An 18,478-nucleotide genomic window follows, 5' to 3' on the forward strand; every position below is an offset into this window, starting at 1 on the left:
GCGCAAAGGCACAATCCTCCTTTCCTTCAACACTCTTTACTCAGTTAACTGATTACCCCTTCTCTATCGCTTCAGTGCACGCATCAAAGGCGCTGTTTGTTGTTGGCTGCAATTGGCTTTAGTGCAATTCTGACTTAATTTAACTGCATTTAAGTGGCAGAGCACTTTTTATATTTTTATGTTGAAATGCTTTTTTATTGCAATTACTTTAGTCCATATTCTTATTCATATTGCGCTTTTATATATTCTTCTTTCTCTTAGACGCCCTCGCAAAATCCATCAGCGACTTAATGGCTTTGGTGAAACTATTGCGTGAAGATATCGCCCACCAACGTGAAGAGATCGCCTACTTACGCAAATTGATGGAGAATTGTGCCGGCTGTCGGGAACCCGCAACGGACAACAATTTACGCATTGAACCGACATGTCGTACATCGAATCCCTGTTATCCTGGTGAGTGTCTAGATTAAGCGTAGCAAAATGTCAAATTTAATTCCACTGATTGTATTACCTCGACATTAGTTGGAGACCATCTGGCTTAAGTGCAGTTGATCTTACTTGAACAAATACTTAAGCGATTGATATGCATGTGAGTGCTAGTTAGTGTTGGCCAATAGGCACATACTGGGTCAAGCATTTGGTGCTTCTGAGTTTTATTAAAATTCGTCGAGTTAATATAAACCCATTTAGAATAATAAAATAAAAAAATTTAAAAAAGAAAGAAGATAAGCAGGAAAAGTGGAAGAAATGGTACAAGAAGGTTTAGCCGGTCTCATGGAAGACTGGATAGTTTTATTTAAGTATCAAAGCCTGAAACCTTTTAGCTTTTTACTTTCGCATTGTCAGTCTCTTGGTTTTGTGCCTCGAAGATCACTCAATTTCAACTCGATACAGTTCACTTCTTTGACAGGCCGACTTAAGTAAAGCTTTTGATTCTGTCAATAACGAACTTCTAATTATTAAACTTAATTTACTCAGTTTTCTGAAGCATTTACTTGTCTGGCTTGCAAGTTATCCAAATTTTCTTTCTAAGACTTTTAGTGTAACGTGTGGGGTTCCACAGGGTAGTCATTTGAGTTCATTAATCTTAATCTTACATTCCCGAGCTCTTACCTCTTTTATGGATGGAACGCTTCAGGATATACATACCTGGACACCTAATTTCGGGTTGCCCGCCACTGCAGAGCATACAGATATGGTCTTGTTTACTAAGAGAAACAAGGTCCTAAATTGGGCGAGGCCTTAGCTAGCGGGAGTACCGTACTAGAAAAATCTTGCACAAAATATCTAGGAATCACTCTAGACAGTCAGTTGCCGTGGAATCTCAAAGTGGGGTCTATCGCCCTCTCTCGCTCGTTGGAGCAGCATCGCAAAAAAGAACCCTCCCCAGATTTTAAAAGTGGTATGCAGACTTGGTTTAATATTTTTGATAAGACACAAGCAGTACTTCGTCGCTTTATAGTGTTAATCTGCTAAGTACATGCTTTCTAAAAATTTCTTTTTGATTCAGCTTAGTAGAGCAGGATCTAATGCATCAAGCAGGCAAAAAAATAAAATCAAATATGGGCAACCACTCTATGATGAGGTTGCATCAAAACGAACCACGTTGCGTAATCTAGGAAAACGGCTCCAGTTGTCTTCAAACCCGAAGCAGGAAAACCCACTAATCTGCTTCCAAAACACTTCTGGCCTATTTGTTTGACATATATTCTGCTCCAAGCCGTAGAGAGATCTGGAGTCGGGTTAAACATAATTCCACTAAACCTAAGCTTATAGGGACAGCCCTTCAAACCCTTCAATACAGAAAAAAAAGGAATTATACTGGATAGTAAGATTTAATGTGAAAGAGAAACCGTACAAAGCTTCCTTGGCATCGCATGCATGCAGGAGACTGCCAGGGTGCATGTAATATCTGGCGGACAAACTCTCTCATTTGGTATTTACGGTAATTTCCAAGCTACTTTACTATGAGGTTCTTGTTTGGTTGACAGCTGCCACGTATACCAAAGAAGTATAGGGGTATGCAAATAATCAATGCTATGGGAGCACTAAAAGCTATGCTGACAGCAGCATGGCATGCCATTCCGCTTGCAGACCTAATGACAAGAAATATATCGTTAGCAACTGCAACAGCGCTTAAGGCCTCTGTAAAGCTTCAATGCAGGTCATATGGGCATAGCAGTACAGCGCATTAAATAAAGGACGAATTATCTACATGGTCCCGTGCCTGAGCCTCGCAAGACATCCTAAGATCACAGTCACATGATCCATCAATCAGGAAAGGCGTGAACAGGAACCCGGGACTGCGAAATTTGTAATATCATGTGCAAATCCTACGACGTTGGGCACGTCCTTCTGGTGTCACATGTTTATAACTTAGGCCTCGTAAGTAACAGCAGATGTACAATGTGTCAGCTGCAGGAAGAAACGGTTGAGAGCCTTTGTGCCCGTGCCCTGCGCTCGCGAAACCAAGGCTCCAGCTACTAGGGGCATCAACTATTAAGTTAGGTACTAGAAACTTGTAATATTTACTAAGAGGTTTTCCTGTTTGGTCGTCAAACTAGTTCTGGGGGTCTTCATTGACCTCTTGGCTCGTTCGGCTTAACCTATTATGAGTTCGAAAAATTCACACAGTTTGGTTCTGTCATGACATAATATGCTCTTTTACAGGTTTGCAAATAATACCTTTGGAAAAAAGTTTTAAAAACTCAGGGCCAACTTTTAGTGACTTAAAAGATGCACTTTGTAAGATTTAAATTCATGTAGTTCAATATCAGTTTTTTTATTTGAAAGTTTTCCAAACGACACTTCCCAAAGGCATTAAGTGGTGTTATCGATGTTGATGGTCCTTTGCCGGATGCAGATCCGGTACGTTCCGGTACCAGGCCCGACCATCTCGGGAACGTTAAACAAATGTTCTGTTAGAGCGGTGCGCGGAATACCTATTAATAGTGGGTATGGATAGCAGTAAATACAAATATACAGATAGAAACGTCCAAGGCGACTCAGCTCATCATATTGATCATTTCAATATATGTCTATCTATTTTTCTTTTGATACTTACTATCATCAGACCAAAGTAAATATGCCATTTTATATTCATTAAAGTTATAAAGAGTGATATTTTTATTTTGCTGCGTTTTGTTTTTTTGGAATTAAAAAAAATATTTCAATGCATGGACCACCCTCTTCATAAACGGATATGTATATTTACTCTTTGGCTCGGCTATCTTGCATTTTGTTTATTCTTTGAACGCTTTCTCATTTTGTTTTTATCGCTCATTTCTCCAATGAATTCTTTCCTTTTTTATTCGTTGCACAGGTGTCGACTGCTTTGAAACGATGGCCGGTCTGAGATGCGGTCGTTGTCCGGCCGGCATGGTTGGTGATGGCAAGACCTGTAAGCCAGGCGCTACTTGTGCGGAACGTCCCTGTTATGTGTAAGTAAACTCAGTAGATTCGAATTTTTATGACTTTTTTTATTACTCTTTCTTAAGTGGTGCACGCAATTTTTTCTGGCTATCTTTACTATGAAAGAACAAAAAACAAAAATATTTTGATGTGCGCATGCGCAATTCATTCACACCTTTTCAGAGAAAATTTAGGAGCATTCAATTTGGGATATGTGTGATTAATAAAGTTCAAGTTGATAAGAAATTTATAATAGTAAGTAAATAGAACGAAATTTCCATGTAAGGCAAATGCTTGAAAAATTCTTAGTATTTTCTACAATATTCAGAAAAAATTCTATCACTGTGTTTCACGCCATCCAATAGCGGCGATTACTCACTAATTATCGTCGTCATCTATCTTCTAGCGAAAGTCTAAAAACTGACACTTTCAACAGAGTGTGACCTTAGGCGTTGGTTCCACACTGCAATTGAAGATATTTTTGATGTCATACGGGGACAAATTAAATGCAGGACAAACATACGTTTCGTACGCTGGAGTTAAATCTAAATAAGGAAGAGTTAAACTTTTTACAATATCCAGATCGTTGTTGTGATGAGAGTGATGTACGACTCATAAATAATTCTGCTTTCTTCTACCGCATGAATTAGGTATTGGGTTCTGGGACTGAGGTCTACGGCGGTGTAATTCATCTCAAGAATATACCATACAAATGTAGATGATGCTGAGAATATTCTTTCCTCATTGATGACTCGTCCATAAGCACATTCCCCTTTATAGATGCCCTTCGAGATAGGGAGGGCGACAAAGGGCGCTCTGTAAAGACTTTATAGCCGCAGAGAAGGCTTCGCTTGCTATTGAACGCATTTTATTAGTCCTGCGCTGAGGATGCAAATGTCCGCCGAATTGTGACAAGCGTGGTGCTTCACTATTCCCCGCGCTGAACATCGTGTCGTCCACTTGTTTCGCTAACCTCTCTCTCTCTCTCTCACGTTTAATCGCCGACCGCAGGACGCCCTTAAGCGAGGCCATCAAGAGGCAAAAAAAAAACGATTTTAGGAAATAACCTGATTTATACAAGAAATTAAATGGCCATACACCAAAATGATAACCCTGGTTCAGGAAAAAGGCGTGAGTACTAAGTACTCGTGCAGTTCGATGTGGACCAATGCAGTTGGTACGTCTAGCAAACTAATGTTTTTAAGTTAACTAGAGCTCGCCCAAGGGTTGAAGTTAAACAGAAACAAATAGTTTCGGTATCAATCGATACCTATGTATGAGTTATTTTTTTACTATCGACTTATTATCGATAGCGAATTAATACCGCTGAGTCATCGGCTTCTATCGGGGTTTTATCAACGGTTTGAGGTTTTATATTAAAGCTTTATCAGTAACCCTTGCATAACAATCCTATGAAACGTTGTTCGCAAATCGATAACACGCTGATAACAAATCTATAACACGCCGATAAAAATTAATAACATTCCAAAAAAAAAAATAAAATTCTTCAATGAAAAGTCGATAGATTTTTGATAAAAAATCTAAAGATTTTTGTTAGCGAATCTACAAGTTTTTGATAACAAACCGATTACAAGTCGATAACTTTTGCTATCGATAGCAAAAAAACAGCAGTACGATAAGAAATCGATAGCCTGTTAACATCCGTCCATAACACACTCATAACAAACCTTGCCTTGTTCTGACATTATAGTATGGTGTAGTCTGCACTAATATTTGCATTCTCTACTCACCCATACAGTCCCTCCAACATTATTTGACCGCTAATTTTTTCAAATGAGTCCAAAATATGTAAGAAATATCAGACTCAGAAATATGTTCATATAAGAGTCTTTTATGACTCTTACATAATGAAAATTATGAGCCGTATGCGAAGAGTTTTGTTTTAACAAAGAAATATTCATATTTTTTTTTTAGAATTTTTTCTTTTAAACAAATATAAAATAACTTCATTTGTATAACATTTTTTGATGTTGATATCTTATATGAAAATTGGCTTTGCATCTTTAATTTCTGCTGATCAATTCAAGTCATCTGCATCCTAATATAGTAGGTTTTTCATTGATTTTCTGATCTGTTTGGGCCGCGGAATGGCCTCACCGGTATGCCACATCCATAAAGAAATGTTTGGTTCATACGTGGATCCGTTTTTGACTCCAATAAGTGCCTGAAGTAAGCTTCTTAATATGCCAACAGGTGTCAAATATGACTCATATTTAGATTCGTGAATGAAATTCGGCTCATATCGGACGATCATCATAAGAAAGGAAATACGCTCATTTTGGAATCTTAAATGAGCTTTTAAAGAGCGTAAAATCTCCAATTTAGGACTCCTTTCTGTCTTATTTATGACTCCAAATGTTTGTGGGAACATAAAAGTACCACACATTAAGCTTCTATTTACATTCTACATACATCCTTCATATAGCACACCCTTACCGTGAGCTGAGTTACTGTGATGCCCAGAACGGGCTGTCGTCGGAATTATAATGATTGAACTCTCATAGTCTTGGTGGACATTAAACACATCCGGTCACCACTTTAAACTAGTATCTACTGCCAATCATCACATTTCGAGCTCTGTAAAAGTTGATCAGCTAGTGACTCTGGAAAAAGAATCAAATTGAAATGACCTTTTCTTCAAGTTAGGTAGAATATAGCAGACTCTTCTTTGTTGCAGTCATCTTAACCCTATTTTAAATTGAAATTGCTCCCTTTTTTGGGATACGTGCCAAATATTTCAGCACATCGCCCTCTAAAGTGTTATTTAAAAACCAGTTTCAAATTTCATCTTCTCAACGTAATTTAACGAGCGTTAAAACTTTTTATCACCACATTTCATTGGAGTCACAGAAAACGTATCATCTGCATATACGAGTACAGACTTCATACCGCTTGAGAGGATTACAATTTGCATACAAATATGAGTGAATGCGTTTAAAAGGAACGGCTTACTTTTATGTGGAATCTAAGCTACCAGCTTAATGCATCCCTAATAAAAAGGATCGATAAGCCGCCAGTGTGTTGATTGGTGAACGATGCTGTAAGCAGGTTGTAAATTACCTTGAAATTAATTTACTTGCCAAGTGAAGGTGTTTTTGATGTCCAAAGGCAATCGCACATAATCGCCAGCAACTCCAACTGGTCTTTTGTTTGTGTTTTTGTTTATTTGCAATTTTACACCTTTGCGCCTGTGCCCCTGCATTGAATTGAATTGAGCAATCAGTGTGAGTGGAGTAGAAAGAGCGGCGCATATATGAATTTGCATATTGAATACACTTGCCACATAAGATGCAACATTTTATTAGTGCCGCAGTGTTGTTAAGATAACGTTGTTTTTGTTGTTGTTGTAGTCGCTATCTGCATGAAAAACCCCTGGATGCACGCGACTCATTTAATTGATTTACAGCAGCAATGAAAGCAGTTTTACGCCCAAATGCTTTCATGATTTTTGTTTTTTTTTTTTTTTCTTATTTTAACTTTTTATACAAACTTATTCTTTTACGTTGATTTTGTATTGTTTATGCATCATTTTTTATTTATTTTTTTTTGTGTTTACAAAAGAAATTATCTACGACTTATTGCTGTTGTTTGGTGGCGTCCGGTCACATATCACCCTTAATGCTTGTTGACATTTACGAGTTTTTGTTGAATCAACAATACAACGCCAACAACCACAATGATTGTAGGTGAAACAACTTTAAACATTAACATATATGTATACATGTGTGTGTACATTTTAAAACATTTGTTGAAATGTTGATGGTATGTTATGTGTTCATACAAGTTGTTTGGTGGCCACAAACAAATACCAATTCAAAACAAATTATGCAAATCAATAAAGGTGGGGTACATAAGTTAGATGCCACTTTAAACAAAAGCTGACTCAACTTTAATGCGATGATAAATAAGTCGTGATGAATATATCCGGAAATAATATATTTGGGCGCTAGAGCTGCAAAAATATCGACTTAATAGTGATAAATTAAATCGTCGCTATTGACATTTTTAGATATCGATTATTGCCGCTCTGGAATAGAAGTAGTGTGCTGGCCTACTTAACGAAGGTCTCTAACGCCGCTCGACAATAGTTTTGTAAGGGCTTTCGTGTATATTCCTATCATACAATGATACATATGCAGACGAATTAGTAATCTGCGGGAAACAAAATCAAATCACTCGCAAAAAGTCCGGAGCATCATAGAAGGGTGTTGTGATACCAAAATACTGTCTATCAATCCCAACAAAACTCTCCTAGTGGCTTTTACCAGGGGAAACAAATTTTTATGCCATAACTATCCCGGGGTGACACCAAAATCAGATTCAGAGTCAATGAAAGCAAAATGCCCAGGGGTTACACTTCAAAGAACCCCCACGTGGACAAACAAAGCAACAAAAGCTATGTTCGTCTGCACTGGAGTCTATGCGAACATATGTGGACTAACTCTCAAAATGGTACACTGGACATTTAGTAATTTTGTGAAGCCAATAATAATTATGCTTCCTTAGTTTGGTGGTGGAAGAAGAAATACACAATCTTGTAGTCTTACAATATTGTAATGAATTTAGGGAAATCCTGGTTATTATTATGTATTTTCTGCTAACGTTCGAATCGCTGAACTGTCGAATAAATAACTCCAATATTTAGTATTGCAAGCTGGTATTTATTTAGATTGGGAATACTTCACAATTAATCTTCACTTCACAACTAATACCGTGTTTAAATCATACTGATTACTGATTCCTCAGTTTTCGCTGCTTTTATGCTCTCGGTTTTCTCGTTCATCCATTTCTCCTAAGGTCTAGCCATTTCGCGAAAATGTGTTCGAGAATAATTGTATCTCATGCTTGGTTACCAGCTATATACATGCTTTTCTACTAGCCATATGCGTGTGTATGTGTCAGTATCAACTTCTGCTCTTAGCTGACGACTACATTTGTGTATGTGGGATATTCTTCGTCGCTTTCTATGTAAGTTTGGCTGCTTGCTGCTTTTTTTGTTGTGATTATTTACTAACAGCATAGTGGTGCTAATATTCGCCACAATATTATGATGAATGGTGATGCATAGGAGTCCTAAATGGTCTAGAACCCAAAAACAAAGTTTTGTTAAAATGTGCTCCCAAGCATCAGGGAGATGAAGGAAACATACCTGCAGACTATCTAGCCAAGCAGGGTGCAACTGTATTCTATTGTATGTGGGTTAAAAAAAGCACACACTAGTTCACTGTCACATCTTTCACCCAGATTTCTAAAGTTAAACAGAACTGTGGATCGTGAGTGTTGGTATTGATTTTGGTCATGACGCCAGTACTGATTACCCGGCAGCTCAGCTGCACCTGAATGTGTTTGTATTACGAAAAAGTAGAAAGAAACTGGTAAAAAAAAGCTGCCTTGTCTAGGTGGTGCTAATTATTTTAAAAATGTAAGTAGTGTGGAAGTGGCGTACTCCGCCTACCACATCGAAGGTCTTGGCTTCAAGTCCCGGGAAAATCATCATCAAAAATTTAGATAAAGTCAATTAAAAACAAATGGCTGTAGGGTCGCTTCACGGTAGTGGTTTGTAGGTTCCGTCTCGCCAATTTGTAGGAAAATAAAAAACAAACAGGATTTCAAAGACATTTTTCTTACATCTTACATTCAATTCTTTATAGCTACATATTTCCCGACGACTTTCTGTTGTTAAACAAGTTTTCCCCCTCTTCTTCCTTGCTTTTCCTCTTTTTCTTTATTTTCTGTATCCTTAAACCTTGCTCCTTTTTACTTGGTCTTAATTGATCTTCTTCTCTCTCCATGCCCACATTAATCCTTTCCAATCTTTTCATTTCACCTGCCTTTCTGCATCTCTCTCCCTCCATCCCTATTCTTCCCTCCCATCTTCTCGCCAGTCCCTTCACCACACCGTATCTCTATCCCCGAACTTTCCTTTAACCTCTTTCCCCAAAAGGGACTCATTATCGATCACGCCTTATAAGCTTACAATTACATCTATAAGATACCCGCAACTTAATGATGAGCATTGCACCCAACTCCGCTCTTATTCGATCATAGTAAATGCTTGTTTTTATACCTTTCAAGAAAATGCAATATTATATTAAGTTTGGTCCGAACCTCAAAATTATAAGTCCTTAAAAGAAAAGGGATATTATATTATATTAAGTTTGGTCCGAACCTCAAAATTATAAGTCCTTAAAAGAAAAGGGATAGACCCATCAATTAATATTATGAAATGATCAGAATGACGATCGCATTTGATTTGGCCTTGCCCTTCTGTCTTTTTGAACGACAACTAGTCCCTATTTTGGTGTCTGATTAGATATTTGCCGAGCCCGACTGGATCGGGTTATCCATTGCATATATTTCCAAACAACCGATTTTTCAGAAAAAAACGTTTTTTGTTTCTTCCTCAATTTATTAGTTAGAAGCTTCAAACGTATGCTTTCGTATATGGTAATTATTGTTGTCTAAAAAGATTTTAGAAATCGGTCGCATATATAGTTTATATACCATACCACCGACTGTTCAGATACGAAGTTCATCGTCATAGCTATCTCATGTAGACAAGAAGAACCGTGCAATTTTATGTGAGGCTTTAGTACCAATCAATTGAAAGCCAAATGAAAAAAAAAAAAATAAAACACTTGAGAGTTTTGCAAATAATTGCCGAAAGCTACCTCGCTTCGAAAAACTTGTCTAAATTTTGATGCATTGTCCGAAAATTGAGCCCAGGATCTTCGGTGTAATATGCTGAGAATGCTACCACCACACCACGGCGGTCGTGTAATCAACCAATTGCTTACGCTGCTCGACATCGGACCAATCAGCTTACGGCGTATGCGAGATTTTTCTATCAACAATCAGATCTCTTATGGATCGGGGCATCGGGATGAACATATCCGTGCACCTGGGGTCGAATTAACCGCCAACACGAAAAAAACCAAGTTATTAATATACTAAGAAATGTAAGGTTCCTTTTTTGACTAAGCTCTACAAGAATAATAAGGCACAACATATTTAGGAACTATGATAGATAGTAAGTTGTCGTGGAAACTACATGAGGAAGAGAGAGCGAAGAAAGCTGCTATCGCACTGTATACATGCAAGAGGCTGCTAGGATGCACAGACTCCACGTCGCACAAACTCTCTCATTGGGTATTTTATGTACAGCCACACAAAAGTACGTAAACCAAACAACTAGAGGAGTTATGCAGATAAGCAATTATTATCATAACGAGATCCCTAAAAGTTACCCCAACAGTAGCCTTGCATGCCATTCCGACTGCAGACCTTATGGCCAGAAATATAGCGTTAGCAACTACAACAACGCTTAAGGCCTCGGGTCAGCTTGAGTGCAGGCCTTATGGCTAAAGCAGTATAGAACCATCTTATATTGGACGAAAGGGCTACATATTCCCGTGCCTGAGCTTGGAAGACCATCCTGGGGTCACAATAGAGCATAAGATTTGGTGCAATGTTCCGGAAATGGCAGAACATACATGTGCATACAGATGGTTCAAAATGAACGGAAGGGGTAAGGTCTGCTGTTTACTGTGTCGATGCAAAAATAAGTAGATCCTACAGGCTTCCAGGTCACCGTAGTGTCTTTCAGGTGGAATCTGAAGCCGTGAGGAAAGCATAAAAAAAACTGATCTAGAGGAATCGCGCTTATCCTGAAGTCGTGTCAATATATTTATATTGATAGTCAGGCAATAATCACACACAGTACTAGATACAAAGAGGCATTGGAGATACCTCGCTAAGGCCGGTCCATGCATCCATACTGGACTACTGGTGATAAAAGAATGGAAGGTATCGAAAAGGCCGATGAGTTGGCAAAGAAAGGTGCAACAGTCTATGAAACGACTGGAGAAAATACGACAAAAGGAAAAGCGTGGGGAGAAGAGCGGGGCTGCAAAATTTCTAAGATCATGTGCAAATCCAAATACGTAAGACTCAAAAAATTGTTTATATATCTAAAGAAAGAATACTTTGAGTTCACGATGGGCATATTAACTACGCAATATCTCCCGGCGTCACGTGCTCATAAGTTAGGCTGTGTCAGTAGCAGCAGATGTAGGAAGTGCGAGCTGCAGAAAGAAACGGTTGAGTACGTTCTGTGCTCGTATCCTCCGCTCTCCAGGCAGAACTGCGAGGGGATTAGAGTTGTCAGATCTTGAGGTAGCTATTTGGCTAGAAAACTTTTCGCAAATGCCAAAGGGAAGGAGTTATTTTGTAACTAAAGTCTTGATACCTAATGATGTTGTTCCCTGTTTTTGTTATTGACCGGCCAGTTTAACGTAACCTAACCTAAGAACCAATCAATTATATATTACATATCTTATACAGAGGATTATTCGGATATAACATGTGGGATAAGATTATTGCTCAACTTCATTCAATAAAGGTATAAGGCTCAAGGCACAACCGAAGACAGTTCCGTCCTTACTTGTTTAAATGTTGCCTTTGTTTTTATTTGTTAGTGATATCATTTGCTTGCATCTACATTAAGTGCCAATACTGTCGCTCTTGCATCGAACTGATAACGCTTATGGATGTTTATTAAAAATGTATGCATACGAGTAGATACACATAGATACATACATACATGTTACAGATGCAGGTGTGTGCGCTTTAATGCGGTAACTCACTGACGCACTTGTCGATCGCGCCGCCTCTAATCCAATGGCTCAGTGCTTTCTAACCAAGATGCAGTTAACTTCGCTAACATCTCTTCTTCATTTTCGTTTCATTCTTCTGACTCTTCTTGTTCAACTTTTGAGTGCTGGCGTTAGACCACATTCCACACGTCATTTGAAATTTTATGCATTTACTCGTACATTGGATGAAACTTTTTTTCCGGTACACGCCTTCGCTTAGGGTTTCAGGTTACAATTAGGTTCGATATTTTAGTGTTTTTTACATAAGAAAACAAAAAAGTTAATGCAAAAGGTTTACCATACTCAAAGTGACTGAGTGAAAAAGTGGCTATGAATTTGTTGACTTTTATTGCGTCGTAATTTATGCCTAAATACGAAATGAAAGCAGTGCAGTTACTCCGTTAGTATCATAGTACGGACTGACTGAAAGTGGCATATAAATCTTTCATATAACTGTACAGTACGTACGCCCTGCAAAAGTTCAGGGTATGCTCGTAAAATTTAAGAAAATACACCGACTGATGCCTATTTTTATTGTTTGCATGTAGCCCTCGTTAAGTCAAGGCGTTTCAGGTCTGGTAAAAAAATGTCCCACTTTTAGTGCCATCATCAAGATTTCAGCGCTACCGTTTCGAAAAAAACGGCACCTAACAACATACCCCATAGGCTGGTAAATAGAGGCACCCCGCAAGGAGGTGATCTCTCTCCGTTACTTTGGGTGGTTACAATAAAACGGCTACTTCAACTAATGGAAGTTGAGGGTTGCCTACGCGTATGATGTTTGTATTATTAAAAATATGTAAAATAGATAAAAAGCGCGATATACATACTTCCGAAGGAATTTAGGCTGAGCTTCTCTTACAATATGCGTAGTACTCCTTTTACTGCTTCTGCAAGGCAGATGAGTTTCCTGAGAAGCTTTTCATGGCAGTAAAATACTTGGAGTATTTGCCAAACCACGGCTGACGGGCGACCTTGCTTAGAAAAACAGCTTTCTAATTGGAAAAACTTATTGATAAATTCTTGATATTACTTGAACCCAGGATCTTCAGTGTGGTAGGCGGAGCACGCTACCACCACACCATCGCGGCCGCCTATTTATGTTATTATGTGGGGGAAAATTCCCTAAAACACTCTGCAATCTTATGAAGGCTGCAACTGAAGATGTAGCTGGGAAAGAAGCTCGGGATTCGGGGTTAACCAAGAAAAACTGAGCTGACTCTCTTGTTAAGAAGGTACAAAACGCCGTATCTTATACCATCCAAGGTCTACTGTTAAAGCCTCATTTTCAGCGATAAACTTATGTATATGGGAATCATGGAAAGAAAACTGCTCTGGAGTGCCAATATAGTGGGTCAGAAAAGGAAATCAAAAACTGCGTTGCTCTCTTGTAAAAGAACAATAAGTCTCTAGTGAGGGTTTTCTAAAAAAGTAGTACATTGGACGCGTCAAATTTCTATTGATAGTCATAAGTAAGACCAACTGAACCTTAATCAGGTTATGCTACGCCCCAAATTTTTAGAAATTTCACGCTCCCAATGCTTTTATTTAATTGTCTGATCAACGCCCTAGATTGGAGAATTGTTTCCAATAAAAGCGTTTAAGTTAAACAATTTTTTAAATTATTTTATTTATTTTATATTTATTTTAAAAACCGCTTAGGTACATATGTCCATCTGTTCACTATATATTTCATATCTTATACAACCAATTATTTGGATATTACGAATGGGATAAGATTATTGTTCAGCCCCATTCATGAAAGGTATGAAGTCTTCGGCTATGTCGTATTATTATATGTATATATAAAAAGTGGTCGTGGTTATCATCCGATTTCGCTCATTTTAAATATCTATGGGAAATAAGTGCCAGGGAACCCATTTACCAATTTTCAAAAAGATATCTCAATATTTACTCAAGTTAAGTGCAAAGCACGCTGAGTATGAAAATAATAATTTGTCGACTAGAAATGTTCAAGTGGCAATATCTCAGCCAAATTTCAATGGATTTATTATACTCGTGAGTTTTTATCGCTAAACTAAATATGGTCTCTTAGTTAGTACTCTTTTGTATATAGTGACAAGCAAAATAGTAAAGAAAACGTTTACTCAAAATGCAAAAATCCAAGTTTTTGGTTTGTCTAGATATCTAGATATTTTTGTCAATAAAACTAACATTTGTACATCGTTACAAGTAAAATTGACCGAAGGATAAACGGATGGAAAGTAATATACCAGGATATGTCTCCGTTTATGGAAAAATCGGGGTTTTGCGCCTAATTCCGGATTTTGAGGATGCATTCGAAATTGTAGGGTATGTCTCGCATAGAATATATTTTCAATATCATATAATATTATTCACTGAGAAAAAATTATCACGCCCGTAACCATACTTTAGCTTATATCCAGCATTTTAAAAAGACATTAAAAATTTTGTAAATGTACCGGCATAGTGTCTTTTTCAGCTTTAGTCTCTCATTTGAGGAATGTAAAATTTCCCCTTGTCTTCGCTAAGTTTTGCATACTTTTATAAGCATTAAAAAATTACTTTTATTTCTTGTAGCGTCGAAACCGCATTACATATGGTCATATACAATTACTTAAGTTAGCTTTAACCCCTTTGCGGCACCATCTAACCATATTCAAATAGGGCTAACATTTAAATGTGATGTTTTTAACCATGGTATTATCGTTTGCAGGGGTTAGACTGGTAAAAATTGTTTCACTAATTTATAGTTACTAGCCGGACCCGTGCGCATCTTGTACTGCAAAATACAAGTCTCATATCAAGTATCAACAGAAATCAGCTGTTCTATCAATCAATCATCTATCAATAAAAACTTACATGCGCTTTCGCTGCCATCTGGCGAATGCTTGCAGCTGTCGGTAATGCAGTGTTAGTTCTAATGAAATATTCACAATAGTGCCAAAGTACAAATATATTTCTTTGTGTGCTCACAATAGTTTATTTTAAACGTACTATTTTAATAAAATATAGCTAAACAAAAGCACTACGACCAATAATGCGCTAATCGCACGAATCTCCGTCTTTACAACCAAAACTTTATTTATATATTTGTATTCCAAATAAGAGCGAAACAGGGACCTGTACATAAAAGCAGCTATTAGTAATAATATATAAGATTGGGGAGAACTAATAAATCGTCGGTTTATATTCAATAAACTCCGTCAGCAATTTTAACGAAACTGAGTTTCAGATGGTAAAATGATCTCTATCTCTCCCTTCATATATGGCATTAATACGAGCCTTAAAACTTATCTCAAATGGTAATAATGTTCATTTAAAATTTTTCTGCAAACATTTTTACACCAAGATAAACTCAAGCATAGCTTTAGTGGCGTAACGTTTGGGTTCAATGGTGTAATTGGGTCGAACTAGGCATAAACTCTGGGACTTCAGTATTATCAGTGACAACAAATATTTTGAGTGATCCAGGTCCGTCAGTCCGCGGTTTACGTGTTAACATTATCGCCTTCCATATGGAACCCTAGCACTTTATCCACTATCACTAGATATGATTATCGAAATAAGCGCTACATCGCAAAAACTAATATTTTCTTCGCTTGCAATAACCTCTATCAACAACTTTTATTTTTTTAAATAATTTCCATTCGAGTAGAAAAAAAACTCTATCCGACTTTAAAAAAAAACTAAACTACGCTGAGTTTAGCCCCCAGCGGGTTGGGGGTTAGAATATACCCGCGGTAGGTATGCCTGTCGTAAGAGGCGACTGAAATACCAAATAGATTCAGGGGTTGTGTAGCGCAACCCCTTCAGGTTGCCAGCGCAATATATAGCTTCTCCAAACCCAATTGTCAACCTACCTATCCGTGGCCTATCTTGTTTCATTAACATCCGAGGCTCTGGCGATCCCGATCTTCTCATGGATCTAGTGGGTGGGAGAACGGGATGGCCTAGAAAGTAGCATGTGGTCACAACAAATCGTTCCCGATATGGCCGGGCTTGGTACCGGAACGTACCGGATCTGCATCCGCCAAAGGACCATCAACATCGATAACACTCCCCAAGGCCTTCGGGGAGTGTCCTTATCGGTACAACAACAACAACAACGGTGAGATTAGAATACAAAACTGATTTGAATACATAACGGGATCTTTTATCATCCATTATGGTACTTCATATTATTACCAATTTACAGTTTAGCTGCCAAAACGGTTTCTCTGTTGTACTGAAAACTGAGGTTTTTTTGATAGAGGGTATTGAATATAAGCCGACAGCTTTAAAACAGTTCGGCTTACCGCAAACAAAGCCATAAGGTTAGCCAAGGCAAATTATTTTAAGTGTAAGTTGAGTTCTGCTTTGAATACAAAAGAAAAGTGGAACAAAATCAAACAAATAGGAATTGGAAAGCCCAAAACTGACTTGTTTCATCCCCCTGATGTTGACATCAACGAAGTCAATAATACATTTGTAAGACTACCAAAATCAGCCAACAATGTGTGTATTGTTAACTACTCCGTGCATGTTAATGTTGACTTGAGTTTGTTTGTGTCGACAATTGTGATGTTGTGCAAGCCATACATTCTGTGAAGTCTAACGCAATGCGGTTTGATGGTATATGTGCAAAGTTTTTAAAAGTCATTCTTCCCAAAGTCCTTCCCTACATTACTTACTTGATCAACTCAATTCTGACGACCGGTGTTTTCCCAATATACTGGAAACTCCAAAAGTTATTCCAATCCGTAAACAAAATAATGAGTATCGACCATTAGCCATACTCCTCTCTAAGGTCGTTGAACGTATTCTACATGGACAAATGTATCATATGTATATGAACACAAGCTCCTGTCAGGCAGTCAGTCCAGTTTCAGGTCAAAGCGAAGCTGAACAACGACACTATTTTCTGTGACAGAAGAAATTCGTGAGCGAATGGATGAAATTTACATTGCCTTCTTAACACCTCTTGACCACTCTAAAGCTTTTGATTCTGTAGACCATACTTTGCTCTGTAGGAAGCTGGAAAACTTATTTAACTTATCTGGTCATGCAGTTGCCTTTATAAGATCATACCTTGGCGTTCCTCAAGGCTCCATCCTGGGTCCTCTGTTATATGTTCGGTATATCAATGACTTACCCGATATCTTTAAGTGTTGTAATGTTCATATCTACGCTGATGATGTGCAGTTGTATACGTGTTGTCCTCGTGATCAAATTAGCTTGTGCATAAGCAACTTAAACCACGATTTGAATAAAATATTTTCATGGGCTACTATGAATGGCTTATGTATAAACCCGAATAAGTCAAAATGTATTGTTATTCATAGAAGCTCTTTTCCCACTAATGATTTAGAGAATGTAGTGTTTGACAATTCCGTTTTAGAATACGTAGAAATGGCGAAAAACTTAGTTGTAATTTTTAACAAAACATTGACATGGAAAGACCATATTTTTAGAACGGTTGAAAAAGTGTATGGAATGCTTCGTACAGTAGGGTTAACACAGTATTTCACGTCTTTGCACATAAGACTACTTCTGGCTAAGGCGTACTTAATACCTACGCTACTCTATGATTGTGAGATTTACTCAAACTGTGACTATGTGTGCAAGAACAAACTAAATGTTGTTTACAACAACATTGCTAGATATGTTTATGGGTTGAAAAGACTTGATCAGGTTGATCAGAATGAAAGGTTGCTAAACATTTCTTTCGAAAATCTTTTAAAAGTGAAAACACTCTCCTTCCTCCACAAATTGATACACACGAAGGAACCTGACTATATATATTGTAAGCTTATTTTTCTGCAATCATCAAGACCGGTGCTTCTTCTTACGCACATTAGATACCGCACGCTAACCTCTGAACGCCAATTCTTTGTTACTGTAATACGTGTTTGGAACTGCCCACCTACAAGTCTCCGACTCTTAAGTAATGCTCTGCACTTCAAAAAAGAGCTAACATCATTTTTTAACGACTCTTAAGCTGGAGACATTGGTGCTTTATCGGTAACCGTATCGGTAACCTTATAACAGCTGATTCGACCAACCTTATGAGAATCAATGCAATCGATTATTGGTGCCGCTAAGGTCGTAACTGTATCGTAGCCAACCAATTGGGTTTTGGTTTACCGTCGCAACGATAAACAGCTGATTACGTTAGCGATACAGATACAGCCATACGACATACGGCACCAATGACTTCGGCTTTAAACTGGATCTCAACTTGTTGTTAAAATGTTCATTTCTAAGTCCCTTTCCCTTTCTCTGTGTCTTCTTTCTTTATTTGTTAAATACTATTGTAACGAACTTACTGCAAATCCGCTTATTTGCAACCTTCTGCTAAGTTCGAATCATTAAACTGTTGAATAAATAACTCCAATCTTCAATAATGCAAAAATGGCCTTTATTAAAGT

General features: G+C 37.8%; 1 protein-coding gene across 7 annotated transcripts in view; it reads left to right on the forward strand.

Moving 5' to 3' along the window:
- LOC137244071 (cartilage oligomeric matrix protein-like) overlaps nt 1-18,478 on the forward strand; it is a 121,464-nt gene that overhangs the window by 65,541 nt on the left and 37,445 nt on the right. For all 7 annotated transcript variants that reach the window (XM_067772581.1, XM_067772583.1, XM_067772580.1 and 4 more), the window contains 2 exons: nt 262-453; nt 3,323-3,440. In XM_067772581.1, the coding sequence (XP_067628682.1) occupies nt 262-453; nt 3,323-3,440 (310 nt within the window). The remainder of the gene's footprint in view (nt 1-261; nt 454-3,322; nt 3,441-18,478) is intronic.

Source organism: Eurosta solidaginis, chromosome 3 (assembly GCF_040869045.1).
Source record: "Eurosta solidaginis isolate ZX-2024a chromosome 3, ASM4086904v1, whole genome shotgun sequence".
NCBI lineage: Eukaryota > Metazoa > Arthropoda > Insecta > Diptera > Tephritidae > Eurosta > Eurosta solidaginis.